Source organism: Cherax quadricarinatus, chromosome 57 (genome assembly GCF_038502225.1).
Source record: "Cherax quadricarinatus isolate ZL_2023a chromosome 57, ASM3850222v1, whole genome shotgun sequence".
In the NCBI taxonomy this organism is placed as follows: Eukaryota; Metazoa; Arthropoda; class Malacostraca; order Decapoda; family Parastacidae; genus Cherax; species Cherax quadricarinatus.
The window spans coordinates 6,689,926-6,704,238 of record NC_091348.1 but is presented as its reverse complement, the minus strand read 5'-3'; the positions used below and the strand labels follow the sequence as shown (position 1 = coordinate 6,704,238).

At 41.4% G+C, this 14,313-nt stretch overlaps 1 protein-coding gene across 1 annotated transcript in view; it reads right to left on the bottom strand.

Moving 5' to 3' along the window:
* The window catches only part of LOC128693473 (juvenile hormone esterase), a gene marked incomplete in the record, with an annotated part of 54,864 nt that overhangs the window by 12,280 nt on the left and 28,271 nt on the right, over positions 1-14,313 (bottom strand). Inside the window, 7 exon segments of the mRNA XM_070097320.1 lie at positions 5,362-5,512; positions 9,102-9,280; positions 10,090-10,243; positions 11,277-11,470; positions 11,798-11,983; positions 13,303-13,453; positions 13,743-13,895. Coding sequence (XP_069953421.1) covers positions 5,362-5,512; positions 9,102-9,280; positions 10,090-10,243; positions 11,277-11,470; positions 11,798-11,983; positions 13,303-13,453; positions 13,743-13,895 — 1,168 coding nt within the window.

Here is a 14,313-nt window from a genome sequence, read left to right as displayed (position 1 = left end):
GTTACCTGGTGGAATTTAGGTTGAAACACTACCACGGTCACTTGCCACCAGATACATAACCTCTAAACAACCAATACAGCCCCACAATCGCCTGTCAATGTTTCAAGAGCATCGACAGAGACAGTTTGCCAAAGCTTTATCTGATTGACGTGGCTAGGAGGAATTATATTAATTTATATTAATGCCCTCTCTGTAAGTAGTTTCATATAATATGTAAACCACACAATATCCTATATGTATACCCCGTATTTTAATCTTTATAGAGAGTAAACTTGATTTGATTTGATACTAATATAAATTACTTGTTTCTAATTTAGCCATAATATTATTTGTAAAGATAATGAGTCTAAGATCTTATTAGGAGCCATTTAGTATAAACAAGCTACGTGGCCGCCTCTGGTCAACCTGAGTCTCAGTAGTAGTAACCAGTTACCAGTCTCAGTAGTAACCAGTTACCAGTAACCAGTGTCCGTTGACTCAACGACCAACCGTCTGCCTGAGTCACGGTCTATTGCGCTGAACTGACACTATTTCAAAAGACCCCTCACTGGGTACTGGGCAGCCGGCTAGTCAGTGTTACGAGTGTGAGCAGTGAGATAGGCCACGGCTGTCAGGGCTCTCTCCACATACCTGCAATTATACGTAATAACAGCCTACGTGAGTATTTCTTACCTAATCCACGAGTCGAACTCCCACATGATAAATGGTGGCAGCGGTGGGATTGAACTCTTGGATAGTCAAGGTCCATCTAGCTAACCTTCCAGTAGGTTGTTTGTTCTGGAATAAGGGTATCAGTGGAGCATGATCTGTCAAGACATGAACAGAGTACTGATAAATAATGTCTCGGAAGTGCTCTAAAGACCATACTATTGCTAAAGCTTCTTGCTCAGTTACTGTATAATTACGTTCAGCCTTCGTAAGGACTCGGCTAGCAAATGCAACTGCGTTGTACTTGCCATCGGTCTTCTGAGCTAGTACGGCACCTATACCAATTGAACTAGCATCAGTTGTCAGATAGAAAGGCTTAGAAAAATCTGGAAATTTCAAAATTGGAGCAGAAGTTAGCTTTTCTTTTAGAGTTTGGAATGCTCTTTCTTGACGGAAGGTCCAAACAAAAGGAGCATCTTTCTTAAGCAACTCAGTTAGAGGAGCAGCTATGGAAGAAAAATTGGCAATGAAAGATCTATAAAAACCTGCTAAGCCCACAAAGGATCTTACGGCATCAGCAGTTTTGGGAGTTGGAAAATTTAGTACTGCAGTTACTTTACTTTGGTCAGTCGTAACCCCTCTAGGAGTGACTACGTGACCAAGAAACTTAATTTCTGATCTGAAAAATTGACATTTAGACAGTTTGATCTTTAAATTGGCTTCTTCAAGCTTACCAAGTACTACATCAAGTCTTTTCAAGTGTGTATCCACGTCTTTAGACATGACGATTACGTCATCTAAGTACACCATAAGTGCAGGTTGGTCGTTGAGTCAACGGACACTGGTTACTGGTAACTGGTTACTACTGAGACTGGTAACTGGTTACTACTACTGAGATGAGAGGCGAGAGCACTCAACAGTCTTTATTCACACAGATCAGTTTTACTGGGTAAGAACTGTTATTCTACTTCAGCTCATTTCAGAGCCCCAGCACTAAGATGTACTATATCCCCCCCAGGATGCCACCCACAACAGTTTATTAACACCCAGGTACCTTCGTACTGCTAGGTGAATAGGAACAGCAGGTGTAAGGAAACATGCCCAACGTTTCCACCCATGCCGGGGACTGAACCCGACCCTCACTGTGTGAGTTGAGTGCGCTGCCAGTGGGGAAGTAATCCTGATATAATTTATAGGGAAAGATAAAAATTCTCTCGACTTAAGAGACATACTGTGAAGTGCAACAAGCCACAGAGATGCAATCTTTTTTATTGAAGTCAGCCTTGATTACCATGATTGACACTAAGGATACTGACCCATGTGAAGTAGGTCCATGTCATCCTCCGGCTTAGCCCAATGACCCACCGAGTCACTTCATTTCCACTTAAGGAAGGAGCACGGCATCAGACCTAGTAGCACAAGCTAGTCAGGTCCAATTCACACCCACCCACACCCAGTCATATATTTATCTAACCTGAACATCAAAATGGTATACATTTTCTAAAGCTACACAACGTTTTAGCCTTTAAAACTGTACTTTGGGGTTTGTTCCACTCTTCCACAACTCTATTACCAAACCAGTGTTTTCTTATATCCTTTCTGGCTCTGAATTTTCAAAATTGAAACCATTGCTGCGAGTCCTGTCTTGGTTAGATATTTTTAATACGCTATTCACTGTTATTCCTGTTTTCCATTTATACACTTCAATCATATCCTCCCAAATTCTACGCCTTTCTAGAGAGTGCAGATTCAGGGCCCTAAGTCTATCCTCATAGGAAAGATTTCTGACGCATGGGATCAACTTAGTCATCCTCCTCTGTACGTTTTCCAGTGCATTTATATCCATTCTGTAATACGGTGACCAGAAATGCGCAGCATAATCTAAATGAGGCCAAACTCAAGATATATCGAGTTGAAAAACAACCTGAGGACTTCTATTATTTATGCTTCTAGATATGAAGCCAAGGATTCTGTTAGCTTTATACCAAACACTTAGGCACTGTTGTCTCGGTTTCAGATTACTACTAACCAGAACTCCTAAATTCTTTATGCAACCAGTAGTATTAAAATATTTAGTTTATATGTGGCATGGTTATTTTCCTGTCCAACATGTAGAACTTTGCATTTGTCTATATTAAATTGCATCTGCCACTTCCAACCATTGCATCAGTCTATTCAAATCATCCTGAAGTGCTCTAGTGTCCTTATTACAATGAATTGGACTGCCTATTTTGGTGTCATCAAATTTGCTTATGTCGCTATTTATTCCCTCATCTATGTTGTTTATGTAAATTGTGAACAACAACGGGCCCAACACTGACTCCTGTGGAACACCGCTTGTGACGTGCCCCCATTCTCATTTCTCCCCATTTAAGCAAACTCTCTGCTGCCTATTGGACAACCATGCCTCTACCCAGGAAAAAAATTCTCCTCCTATTCCGTGTGCCTTAAGTTTCCTCAATAGCCTCTAATGTGGAACTGCATCGAAAGCCTTACTGAAGTCCATATACACAATATCATATTCATTACCATGATCTACCTCCTCAAACACCTTAGTGAAAAAAGTTAGTAAATTCATAAGACAGGAACGCCTCTTTGTAAAACCGTGTTGAGATTCATTAATCAATTTATGCCTATCAAGATGGCTACGAATTGCTTCGGCATTTATTGATTCCATAAATTTTCCCACTATAAAGCTAAAGACCTGTCATCTGCCTTGTAAATAGATGTTACACTTGTCATTTTCCACTTATCAGGCACTATGCCAGTTTGTAGTGATATATTGAAAAGATTAGCCAAAGGTATGCTAGGTTCCTCTTTACATTCCTTTAAAACCCTTGCAAACAGTTCATCAGGGCCTTTGGACTTGTTAGGTTTGAATTTCTCTATTTGTCTGAGGACCATGTCACTAGTTACTGCAATCGTGCATAGTTTATTATCGTCCTGTTCTATATAATCTATTATTTCTGGAATTTCACTAATATTTTCCTGGATAAAAACTGAGAGGAAGTAAGTATTGAAAATTTTACACATATCCTTATCACTGTCAGTGATCTGACCGGAGTTACTCTTAAGTGGGCTTATTTTAATAGTCCATAATCTTACTTCTGTGTACCTGAAAGAACCCTTTTGGGTTAGTCTTCGATTCCCTTGTGACCTTAGCCTCATAATCCCTTTTTGTTTTTCTTATTTCTTTTTTTTTTTCTCTCTTTAATTGAATATATTGATTTCTTAACTACCCATCCCCTCTTTTGATACGCCTATATATGCCTCTCTTTTGACCAATGAGATGTTGTAATCTATTGTTCATCCATTTGGAATCATTTTTGTTAAATCTAATTTCCCTACTCAGAACAAAAGTTGTCTGGACAGCTAGAACTATGTTCTGAAAAACGTCATATTGGCAACCATGACCACCTACCTGACCCACAGTGAGGTCATCCCAATTTAGCCCACCCAGGTAATTTCTCAGTCCCATGAAATCGGCCAAGCGAAAGTCTGGGATAGAGATTTGACTGCAGTTATCTGGGTAATTCCATAATATATTGAAATTAAGTGATTTGTGATCACTTTCGCCAAGTTCATCGTTACCTCAAGATTATTTATTAGTGATTCTTTGTTGGCAAGAACCAAATCGGGCAGATTATTTCCTCTAGTTAGTTCTGTCACAAACCGTTTTAAAAAGCAATCCTGAACTGTATCAAGAAAGTCACTAGACTCAAGATTTCCTGTCACACTGTTCCAATCAATTTGTCTAAAGTTAAAATCTCCCATTAACACAACATTTTCATATCTAGACGCCTTATGAATTTCGTCCCATAACAGCTGACTGCACTCCCTATCAGCTTAGAATTCATTTGCTACTCTGTCAGTGTCAGGTCTCCAAGACTAAAAATAGTATTAATCAAGAGCAAAACATGGAAGGTTCATACAGCGCTGTCCAGGACTGTGAAGATAGTCGTAAGATGTTACCATGGATACTGCGCTACCTTCACATCATCCACAGACTGCAGTGTGAATGTAATCGGGTAGATCTCTAGAAGAGGCTGGGCTCTCCTAATACCTAAACATGTCTCCTAATACCTGGGCAAGTCTCCTAAAACCTGAACAAGTCTCCTAAAACCTAAACAAGTCTCCTAATACCTGAACAAGTCTCCTAATACCTGGACAAGTCTTCTAATACCTGGACAAGTCTTCTAATACTTGAACAAGTCTCCTAATACCTGGACAAGTCTTCTAATACCTGGACAAGTCTTCTAATACCTGGACAAGTCTCTATCTTCACTGCCCCCCTTCCTCCTATCTTCTCTGTCCTCCTGTCTTCTCCCGTAACCCCTTTTACCCTTTTCCCCATATCTAAAGAATTGTTGAAATCATGAAATTTCTGAGATAGGTTAGGTTAATTATGTTAGGTTAAATGATGAAAATTTTAGCAAGGTCAGGATGAGTGTTACATTAGACACAAAAAAAATTGATGTTAGTGAAAATTTAATTGGGGGGGAATTTTTAATTCATTATTTTTTATAAAGCTTCAGGATAAAGCTTTAGTGAAAAAATCAGAGTTTTGGGTACAAAAAAATTATTTTAGTGAAAAATTTAAAGTTTTACTTAAATTTTTAGCTTCAGAAAAAATATTTAAATATTCATTTTTTTTTTTACAAATTTTCTTATTTTGTTGAATGAGACTTTTAGATAATGAGAAAATGGATTTACAGTGTTTATTTTCGGTAGAAAGCCATGGAAGAACGTTAAGGAGGCTAAACTGTCCGCGGTGGTTGAACTCGTAGGTGTAGGTGGTAGCCACCTGGGAGTGTAACCTCGAGGTGTGGTGAACACCTACCTTGAAGAGACGGTCACTCATCATCTGTAACAAGATGAAGAGTGTTACTGCAAGTTAATTATGTTATTGGTTCTGTTCACCAGTTCTCTGGTGCAGCTGATAATGCAGCTGCTGTCATACAGACTGATGGCTCTCATAAAGAAATTGGAGCACGCATCAATAACTGGCCCTCTACCCTTCAATCTGAACTGTTTGCAATACCCCTTGCACTCAAATGCGTTCATGTATCTAAGGTTGACACTTTAATTGTGAGTCTCTATCATCCATAAATGCTCTCAACTGTGGCATGCTTGTGTCAGAAACCAGACACAGGTATGGTTGAACTGTGGACAGTGGACTCAGAGTACACCTGTGGATTTCATCTCACACTGCATGAGACGGAATGATGCATGATAGAACTGATGAATTGGCTAAGTTATTCCTTCAAACAGGGAATAGATTACAATCTTTGGTTGCCATTCAGCAGTTTGAGAACAATACAAAGAGAACTTCAACTGAACTTTAATAACCTAATAGTGGGGGAGACTGATACCAGTCAGTCCATCTATCATCACCCTATCATGCGGGAGGAGCCACATGTCTGCATCCAACAGAATAAGCAGACTCTTGGATGTCACTGCTACCCGGCTCCAGCTGGGTTACCAGTATCTCTGGCAGAGAAAGAAAACCGTAGGTCACCACCACCAGATGTAGACCAAACGAAATGTAAACTTTGCCAGATGGACTATTGTCACACCCTGCGTCATTATGTACTGGAGTGCGATAAATTAATGAATTCAGAGACAACTCACTCAGAAATGCTCAAGAAATGTCAAAGTATTTTATCCAGAGTGGTATATTACCCACCGTACTGGGAAAATACCCTGACTTTGCTCACTGTAAATATAGCATTACTAATTTGTATAGTATGTATGTGTGCGTGTGTACTGTAACAAGGTGATGGTTGTTTCTGCAAATGAAGCGAGGTGAAGATTGTTACTACTGCTGTAACGAGGTGAAAGTTGTTAATGCAGCTGTAACAAGGTGAAGGTAGTTGACCTAAATGTAAGTAGAAGGAGCAAGGTGTACTTTATATATATATATATATATATATATATATATATATATATATATATATATATATATATATATATATATATATATATATATATATATATATATATATATATATATATATATATATATATATATATATAATATATATATATATATATATGTATATATATATATATATGTATATATATATATATATATATATATATATATATAAACCTTGATTTTATTATATTTTTCTCAACTATAGACTTGCTTGATACAACTTTCTCAGTCCTTTGAAAATCAATGGATTTTTAAAATCTCTCACTTGAATAAACGTAGCATTAGACTCTTGTCCACGTTTAATGCTATATTTATGTTGTTGTAATCTTAGTTCAAGAGTTTTCCCAGTTTGACCGTAGTAAACTTTATTACATTTTCATACAGGGAATCTTGTAGACACAGCCGTCAGCTGTGTCTACAAGATTCCCTGTATGGAAATGTGACGGCTGTATGTGTGTGTAGTCACCTAGTTGAGGTTGCGGGGGTCGAGTCCGAGCTCCTGGCCCCGCCTCTTCACTGATCGCTACTAGGTCACTCTCCCTGAGCCGTGAGCTTTATCATACCTCTGCTTAAAGCTATGTATGGATCCTGCCTCCACTACATCGCTTCCCAAACTATTCCACTTACTGACTACTCTGTGGCTGAAGAAATACTTCCTAACATCCCTGTGATTCATCTGTGTCTTCAACTTCCAACTGTGTCCCCTTGTTACTGTGTCCAATCTCTGGAACATCCTGTCTTTGTCCACCTTGTCAATTCCTCTCAGTATTTTGTATGTCGTTATCATGTCCCCCCTATCTCTCCTGTCCTCCAGTGTCGTCAGGTTGATTTCCCTTAACCTCTCCTCGTAGGACATACCTCTTAGCTCTGGGACTAGTCTTGTTGCAAACCTTTGCACTTTCTCTAGTTTCTTCACGTGCTTGGCTAGGTGTGGGTTCCAAACTGGTGCCGCATACTCCAATATGGGCCTAACGTACACGGTGTACAGGGGCCTGAATGATTCCTTATTAAGATGTCGGAATGCTGTTCTGAGGTTTGCTAGGCGCCCATATGCTGCAGCAGTTATTTGGTTGATGTGCGCTTCAGGAGATGTGCCTGGTGTTATACTCACCCCAAGATCTTTTTCCTTGAGTGAGGTTTGTAGTCTCTGACCCCCTAGACTGTACTCCGTCTGCGGCCTTCTTTGCCCTTCCCCAATCTTCATGACTTTGCACTTGGTGGGATTGAACTCCAGGAGCCAATTGCTGGACCAGGTCTGCAGCCTGTCCAGATCCCTTTGTAGTTCTGCCTGGTCTTCGATCGAGTGAATTCTTCTCATCAACTTCACGTCATCTGCAAACAGGGACACCTCAGAGTCTATTCCTTCCGTCATGTCGTTCACAAATACCAGAAACAGCACTGGTCCTAGGACTGACCCCTGCGGGACCCCGCTGGTCACAGGTGCCCACTCTGACACCTCGCCACGTACCATGACTCGCTGCTGTCTTCCTGACAAGTATTCCCTGATCCATTGTAGTGCCTTCCCTGTTATCCCTGCTTGGTCCTCCAGTTTTTGCACCAATCTCTTGTGTGGAACTGTGTCAAACGCCTTCTTGCAGTCCAAGAAAATGCAATCCACCCACCCCTCTCTCTCTTGTCTTACTGCTGTCACCATGTCATAGAACTCCAGTAGGTTTGTGACACAGGATTTCCCGTCCCTGAAACCATGTTGGCTGCTGTTGATGAGATCATTCCTTTCTAGGTGTGTGTGTGTGTACTCACCTATTTGTGGTTGCAGGGGTCGAGTCCTAGCTCCTGGCCCCGCCTCTTCACCGGTTGTGTGTGTGTGTGTGTGTGTGTGTGTGTGTGTGCGTGTGCGTGTGTGTGAGCGTATGTGTGTGTTTGTGTGTGTGTGTGTGTGTGTGTGTGTGTGTGTGTGTGTGTGTGTGTGTGTGTGTGTGTGTGTGAGTGCCTGCGTGTGCGCATATATATAAGGTAATGATTCTCAAGACCTTGGATTGCAAAGAACATCCTAACATTTTCTACAGTATGTTTTCACGTCTTGTTTAAATTAGTGTGTATGATTATTTAGACCAGAGTGTACTTAGAAAAAAACTGATGTTACTCTCGGTTTATGTATATCCATCGAGTCAAGGTTCACAGAACTGCATCAAGACTCTGACATATTCACGAGTGCAAATCACCCATGAATATGCTTAAAATAAGAACCATTCACCTGTAGCAATCATTGTAAATCAACCATGATTCTCATGAACCAGTTAAGTTTAGAATCATTCACCTGAAACCCATCAAGTTTGACTCACAGATCAGTTTCACAGATCAGCTTCAATCAAAGCATCATATAGTCAGCTATTAATCACAACTCACCTGGAACATGTTTGGCATTAATTCCAACTCTTTTAAAAGCGTTTAAATTTTAATAACACCTCACATAAAGCCAATTAACAGAAATGACAATTCTTCTCTTAGCAGTCATTGCTAACTTGTAACTATTCAAGTTTCAGTCATCAATCACCTGGTTGAACTGTTCAGTGTAGTCCACTCCTGGGTTAACTCCCCCCAGGTAGTGTTGGAAGATCTTGTTGGCCAAGTCAACCGGGTTGTCTTCGTGTGCTCCGATCTCCAGGATGGCCACAGAGGCCTCTGAGAGCTTCTCGTTGAGGCTCGCGAGAACCGACTCATTTTCAGTCATTTCTGTAGAGATCGGGTCAGATTTTTTTACACAGATAAATTTTACAGACAAAGAGCTGTTATCGTACCTCAGCTCATTTAAAAGCCCAGCTCTATCTACGGCGTACTACCATCTCCCAGGATGCTACTCACAACAGACGATCAACACTGCTAGGTGAACAAGGGGCAGCAGGTATGAGGAAATTTACTTAACGTTTCTATATTTTTTGTGGTAAAGGCAGAAAATGGTGCAGATTTTACTGCTCGTGAAAAAAGTACAAATGGGAAGTTTCCGTGCAACCTGTCCGCCTCAGCAGATGTCGGAAACTTTACTGTGAGTTAAGACAGTTGGTAAAGTGACTAAGACCCTATAATATAAACTGTGTTATAGTGGTCCTTATACTTCCTCTGTTCTCGCATCAAAATACAGTCTCGCCTGTATTGAATTTAACCATTTAACGTATTTGTAATTTTATAAATTTAATTATTATAACGTTAACTTAATTTAATCTCAACCAACGAAAGTTAAAAAAAGTGAATATAAAAAACTGAAGCACTTAAAAATAATATAATAAAATTGACAAAAGAAAGTGTTTGAGAGGAGGAGAGAGCATTAAACACACGGACGATCATAACAAACTTAACAGCAACCTTAATCTTCAAGGTCAGTATAAAAACTGAAGTAGAGATTTAGCATTAGAACACATGGAAGAACAGTGACCAGGAGACTGACCTTTCAGTAACTAAGGCAAAGTTAGTTAATTCGTTCATTCTCTCTCTCTCTCTCTCTCTCTCTCTCTCTCTCTCTCTCTCTCTCTCTCTCTCTCTCTGACCTATAGAGAACATGGCTGCCTCATCAGTTGTGACTCCACTGATGATAGGTACATTGTTTTGCCTGCCCTCCTTCAGTGTCTTCGCCGGTTCCTCCACCAGGAAGTCCCCGTCCACCCGCGGTCCCAAATTCACTAGAGGAAACCTGTGAAACACCTGTCAAGCCAGGGAGCGATTAGTAAACACGGGAAGGAGGGAGAAATCACAGACGAGAATATATAAATATATAAATATATATATATATATATATATATATATATATATATATATATATATATATATATATATATATATATATATATATATTGTGTGTGTGTGTGTGTGTGTGTGTGTGTGTGTGTACTCACCTAGTTGAGGTTGCGGGGGTCGAGTCCGAGCTCCTGGCCCCGCCTCTTCACTGATCGCTACTAGGTCACTCTCCCTGAGCCGTGAGCTTTATCATACCTCTGCTTAAAGCTATGTATGGATCCTGCCTCCACTACATCGCTTCCCAAACTATTCCACTTACTGACTACTCTGTGGCTGAAGAAATACTTCCTAACATCCCTGTGATTCATCTGTGTCTTCAACTTCCAACTGTGTCCCCTTGTTACTGTATCCAATCTTTGCAACATCCTGTCTTTGTCCACCTTGTCAATTCCTCTCAGGATTTTGTATGTCGTTATCATGTCCCCCCTATCTCTCCTGTCCTCCAGTGTCGTCAGGTTGATTTCCCTTAACCTCTCCTCGTAGGACATACCTCTTAGCTCTGGGACTAGTCTTGTTGCAAACCTTTGCACTTTCTCTAGTTTCTTTACCTGCTTGGCTAGATGTGGGCTCCAAACTGGTGCCGCATACTCCAACATGGGCCTAACGTACACTGTGTACAGGGTCCTGAACGATTCCTTATTAAGATGTCGGAATGCTGTGTGTGTGTGTGTGTGTGTGTGTGTGTGTGTGTGTGTGTGTGTGTGTGTGTGTGTGTGTGTGAGAGAGAGAGAGAAAGATAATTTACCCTCTTTATGGGGTGTTGTGGAACGGCCAATGCGTAAATAAAAAAAAAATACATGATGTCCATTCAGCTAAGAGTAGAAAATCAACATTAGATCCTGATTCATTATATATAAAATTTGTCTGCGTCCGCATTAAGCAATTAATACAAGAGAGAATGTAATCAAATTAGAACAAGCAGCCAAATGCCACAGCTTACAAGGAAGTCCAACACAACAGAAGCGAGTTTGTCTGCGTCTGCCCGCTGGAGACAGCCCAGGAGGCCGTGACTGTCCTCCAGCTCCCCACATCCTACGGTCCGACCGGCGTGAAGGGCCAGATCCCGACGAGACTTGGAGTGCGCCCACGGGTTGAGGGCAGACCCAGACTGCATGATGGCCCGGGAGTAGAGACCTACGATGGACAGTCGCAGAGAGGGTGAAAAGACACCAATAAAACTATTATATTCATGGAGTCGCGCTTAACCCTTAAGGGTTATTCAGTTCCTGGGAAATAGGAATCAATCAAGGTTGATTTCTAAAAAAAAAAAAAAAAAAAAATAGCTACAAAACCTACGATCAACAGCATCTCACAAGCATCAAGGCTGAAAATGATGAATGGGGCCAAGACTTCTGTGAATTTTTAAGATGGCAAAGAAGAGGGCTTTATTATAATGAAGTATTGTTGTAGATAATGCTTTTTTATTTTTGTGTGTAAACAAGCCACGAAGCTGCTACTGACCTCGGGACTTGGACGACAATAGGTGGTAGCTGACGGAAGCAGCGCCGGCGCTCTCTCCGAAGATGGTGACCTTCTGTGGATCACCACCGAAGTGGTGGATGTTCCTTTGCACCCATTGCAGTGCCAGGACCTGGTCCAGCAGCCCGAAGTTGCCAGGGATAGTGTCGTCCTCCGTGGAGAGGAAGCCTGGTGATAGAGACAGTGGCAGCTACTTCAGAACCTGAGGGCGAACTATTATTGATGCTGTAATAATGTTGGCTGAATTACCAACAATATTTTAGGTAGAACGATTCATGTGCAACTAATGTGACATTTTTATTATTGAAAAAATAAAATGTCGCATTAGTTGCACATGTGTCCTTTTACCTATTACTAATGCTGGTTTCGTATACTAATTGTTTTCATTTACGAACTTGCATATGCCTCCCTGATAATATTAAGAGCAAAAGAGCTCAGCTATCACAGTCTAGACCTATTGTGGGTGGCACCATATCGCAGTTGGTCATGATCCTCATCTCCACGTCTCCATCCTTCCTTCATATAATCTTCTAAATGTAAAAATTAAAAAAGTCCTCCTTATTCAAAAAGGAAAATTTAAAGATTAATTTTCATTCTTAACTTTATTAATTTTAACTGTTCAAAAGTCTGTTTAAGAAGCAACTCGCAACACCACATAAAGTGAGGACACATTTAGTGAGATTTTTTTCTTACACCGCTTCATGTTGTAAACCATTCCTTATTTTTTGTTCCGAATTCGCGCCCCTTTCTCCCTGCCCCCTAGAAATTACTAACGCCCCAATAGGGAAACGAGTTTCAACCCCATCCACCTCCCGGTTAAGAACTGCTGCACCACTAGCAACATCTCTATGCCCTCTACAGTCAACCGCCATCAACACAACCACTTTCACTTTTGCCAACGCTACCAGCAGAAAGCCTCTCCTAGCGTTCCTAGATGACACTGTAGGACCACCAACAGGTCTCTCATAACTTCCTCAGATGGTACTGCAGCACCACCAGCAGGAGGCTTCATTTAGTCCCCCAGATGGCCCTGTAGCACCACCAGCAGGAAGCCTCTCCTAGCACCCTCAGATGGTACTGTAGCACCACTAATAGGTCTCTCCTAGCACCCCAAGATGGATCTGTATCACCACCAGCAGGTCTCTCCTAGCACCACCAGATGGCTCTGTAGCACCACTAGCAGGTCTTTTCTAGCACCATCAGATGGTTTTGCAGGGCCACCAGCAGGTCTCTCCTAGCACCTCCAGATGCCACTGTAGCACAAGCAGCAGGTCTCTCCTAGCACCCCCAGACGGCATTATAGCACCACCATGTCTCTCCTAGCACCTCCGGGTAGCTCTGTAGCACCTCCAGTGAAAGGCCTCATTTAGTCTCCCAGATGGTATTGCAGCAGCACAAGCAGGTTTAACCTAACACCCCGCAAGTGGTATTGCAGCACCACTACCTAGAACCTTCACCTAGCACCACCAACAACAAGAACCCCTCACCTAGCACTCCCAAGCGGTACTGCATCACCACCAGTATCATGTCGTGGTTGAGAAGGGCGTTGGGACCGGACCCGCTGGCGCTCCCGCAGAAGAAGGCGCCGCCGTGGATGAAGACCATCACAGGCAAGTCCCTCCTGCCGCTGCCAGGCTCCTGCAACATCACACTTTCTTACAACGCAAAACAAACAGGCCAAACGAGAACGTTTTTCTTTATATTCTTAAGGTGGGGTTAAAGTTTTGTATAGCATGCTATAAGGGTGCGTAAACAAGGTTAATAGTATGACGTAAGGTGTGATGTGTGTGTGTGTGTGAAAAGTAAAGTGTGCATGGAGTTAATTATAGTAACGAAAAAAGAAATTATGTTCCGCCTCCCCTCAGAACCTTGAACGTGGCGTACTTGGTATACTTGCACCAAGGTCATGAAGATAGACTAAACTCACCGAAGGCGTAAACACACTGAGGTAGAGACAATCCTCGGAGCCGTGCACTTCTTTCGTTTTTGTTAACATGGTCATAAAGGTCGGTTGTAAGCAAAGTGGGGGTTCAGACGAGCCATCCCGAACACCGTCCCACCTGGAACTGGCCACGGGTGCCTGCAGAGAGAAGTGACTTTACCTCAAAGCACAAAGGTTTAGAAAGGCATAGTACATTAAAACCTTAAATGGGATGTTCAGTATTCAACGAAGTGGATCAGTAAGCTAGCGGATGGTCTCTGTTATATCATCAAAAGCTCTTACGTAAACCAAAAACAAAAAAATAAAAAACTGAAAAATAAATTCTCAACACTTCATTACCATCATTACTACAGTGGTAGTAATGCTTCAGTCATCAGTAAACACGACACATACGTGTTGAAGTTAAACAAAATCACTGAAACACCTTAAAAAATGACAAAAATATTATAAGCAACCAAGAAGTGAAATTCAAAGAATACAGAAAACCCATGAACATCTGTTCTTGTGGACACTATTATTCACCGCATAATGACAGAGTTAAATGTTCTATGTTCTC